At 33.5% G+C, this 2998-nt stretch overlaps 1 protein-coding gene across 2 annotated transcripts in view; it reads left to right on the top strand.

The window, feature by feature from the left end:
• CSN2 (casein beta) overlaps positions 1–2998 on the top strand; it is a 6634-nt gene that overhangs the window by 1357 nt on the left and 2279 nt on the right. Inside the window, exons 3-5 of one of the 2 annotated variants that reach the window (XM_011927090.1) lie at positions 718–738; positions 833–874; positions 1990–2520. In XM_011927090.1, the coding sequence (XP_011782480.1) occupies positions 718–738; positions 833–874; positions 1990–2520 (594 nt within the window). Of the gene's footprint in view, positions 1–717; positions 739–829; positions 875–1989; positions 2521–2998 lie in introns of both variants that reach the window. The other variant, XM_011927089.1, reaches the window with a different exon arrangement.

The raw sequence follows: 2998 nt of genomic DNA, 5'->3' as shown, positions 1-2998 counted from the left end.
AACTCTCTTTACTCTGAACTCATTCACTTTGAGCATATATTGAGGGTCTTCTATGGGTCAGACATTGACTAGGAGCTGTGGTACAAACTGAAAAGATAGAGATGCGAGTGATAATTAAGAGCTTGCTAAGCAGTAGGTAAGCAGATATGCAAAAGGACACATTTTATAATTACAATAGCCACTTTAGTAAATAAGTGAGATTTAGTGTATTCCTAAATCTACCTAAGAGAGTCAGGTAGATATTTATTCTTACATCTCTCTTCTTGCGTGTGTGATCACTTGATAAGTAAATGGTATCTCAATAGACTCTGTCTCTTCAGGAAGGTTATATGATCCTTAAGGGAAATGTTTAACTCTTCTGATTTATTTGAAGTGATCAAAATGTATCAATTGTTATTAGAATATATTTTCAATGAGTATTTCCTTTTTTAAAAAATCAGATGGGGTTTTAGAGATCATTTGTTGTCAGGGAATGAGCATGGTGGTAGAGAGAAATTAGCATATATTAATTGCTTTTTTTGTGCCATGTCCTTCTTGACTGCATTCATCTGACTTTCTTTTATACAAGCTTATATAGAACAATTTAATATATAAGCTTTAATGATTATACAAAGTTATTAATGCTATTATCAAACAATTAATGCCTTTATTTCCTAATTTATATTGCAAAGTGAATTGTTAAAACTAAATCTAATTTTATTTTATATTTTTCTGTAGGAATCTATTACACAATACAAGGTAAATTTTCACATTTAAAATGTACATATTTTCAAAATTTCCTCTAATTTTTACAGATGGTAACGTATTTTTATATATGATTTATTTTTAGCAGACAGTTGAGAAGGTTAAACATGAGGACCAGCAGCAAAGAGAGGTAATTTGTTAATGATAAGTATATTTATAAAATTATCATAAAGTATAACACATACAAAAATATTTATAATGTATATGTTGATTCTAAAGAATGATAATAAAATAAATGCCATATACCCACAAACCACTGTAAAAAAATTAAACATTGATAAAGTCGATATATTTTCTAGGGTATGCATGCATTTTTAAACTCATAATTAATTTCTGAAATATAGACTAAATATCTAATGATATTACTAATGGTATATCTGTTTTCAACAAGTGTACATTGGTGGGAACATTTCCAGGTTGGGAGCTATGATCCTCTTATTTTCAAGGTGGATATGGTAATGAAAAGGACTATACAGCTGTTAAAAAAAAAAAAAAAAAACTATGTAGAATTTGTGCCATATTGCCTTCATTTTTGTATGGACAACACAAAATCCTGTATTTCATTAAATTACATTCATGGTGATATGTTTACCTAATCATAATTTTCAGTTGCTTTGTGTATCAATGAATTGTTTGGTGTCACATAAAATATTTTTAAAATCAAATTTAAACAGAAAAATCAATGTCTCTTGAAAGACTCAAGAGACTATCTTCTCCCAAGGGAAGGAATGCAAGAATTTGGCTGATGTTAAATCACTTCCTGAGAGAAGCCACAAATTAAGACTGATTTTCTTTTTCATCAAGCCGAAACAAAACAAAAATGAACCTTGGAATTGTCCCTCTAAGTCTTTTTAAACTGACCTCTTTTCACTGTGTGAAAACAATTTGGTCAATTATTGGCATAACTGTGTTGAAAAGTAAATTCTCTCTGAAGACCAAAGTGTACAGTTACAGCTATCCAGGCAATTCAGGAAAAGGTTAAAAGAATGTTTCTGAAATATCCAAACATTGATTTTACTTTGGCCTGTGTAGTTACCCATGAAGTGAGTGGATTAAAATCTTTCAACAAACATTTTACTCACTTTTCTTCACATGACTCAAGATAATTTCTTAACAAAATAAGTGAAAAATTTTCTTCCTCTCTTTCTACTCATTTATCATTGTCTAAAAGAGAGAAATGAATTCATTATGAATGACAATTATAGCTGAATCAAGGACTCAAAGATTCTTTTTCCTTCTTTCCAGGATGAACACCAGGATAAAGTCGACCCCTCTTTCCAGCCACAGCCTCTGATCTATCCATTCGTTGAGCCTATCCCCTATGGTTTTCTTCCACAAAACATTCTGCCTCTTGCTCAGCCTGCTGTGGTGCTGCCTGTCCCTCATCCTGAAATAATGGAAGTCCCTAAAGCTAAAGACACTATCTACACTAAAGGCAGAGTGATGTCCATCCAAAAATCTCCAACAATGCCCTTTTTTGAGCCTCAAATCCCAAAACTCACTGATCTTGAAAATCTGCATCTTCCTCTGCCTCTGTTCCAGCCCTTGATGCACCAGGTCCCTCAGCGTATTCCTCAGACTCTTGCACTTTCCCCTCAGCCCCTGTGGTCTGTTCCTCAGCCCAACGTCCTGCCTATCCCCCAACAAGTAGTGCCCTACCCTCAGAGAGCTATGCCTGTTCAAGCACTTCTGCTCAACCAAGAACTTCTACTTGATCCCACCCGCCAGATCTACCCTGTGACTCAGCCACTTGTCCCAGTTCATAACCCCATTAGGGTAAGTCCAAATTTACTGACTTTGCTGTTTCATTCAAGATGTGTATGTGATGGTAGAGTAAAAGAATAAATGTAGAGTAAATGAATAAAATAAAGCAGTTTAGATAAGTGATTCTTAATGCTTACCTATACGATAGAATCATCTGGAGAACTTTTCCCCACAAATCCCAATGCCTTTGCCTACCCAGCGATTCTAATATAATTGTTCTGGTTTTTTGTGTAGAGGAAACTGAGTGCTGAGAAAAAAGCTATTGCATGAATTCTGATTTAATTAGTCTGTTGAGAATTCTGATTTAGATAAAGTAATTAAGGCTTACAAAAGCCAGAATTAAATTTCATAATATGCTTGAATTTGGAATAAAAAAGCTGAAAAATGCTCTATCATTTTCCTTGTGCACATCTATTTTACACAAGCCTTAGTTCACATCTTGTTTTTGCTGTAAGTATATATGAAGGCAAAAGATTGAGATGCTTATTTC

The sequence above is a fragment of the Colobus angolensis genome, unplaced genomic scaffold (assembly GCF_000951035.1).
Source record: "Colobus angolensis palliatus isolate OR3802 unplaced genomic scaffold, Cang.pa_1.0 Scaffold70, whole genome shotgun sequence".
Classification (NCBI taxonomy): domain Eukaryota; kingdom Metazoa; phylum Chordata; class Mammalia; order Primates; family Cercopithecidae; genus Colobus; species Colobus angolensis.
The sequence above is the reverse complement of the archived record's forward strand: the minus strand, read 5'-3'. Positions and strand labels throughout refer to the sequence as shown.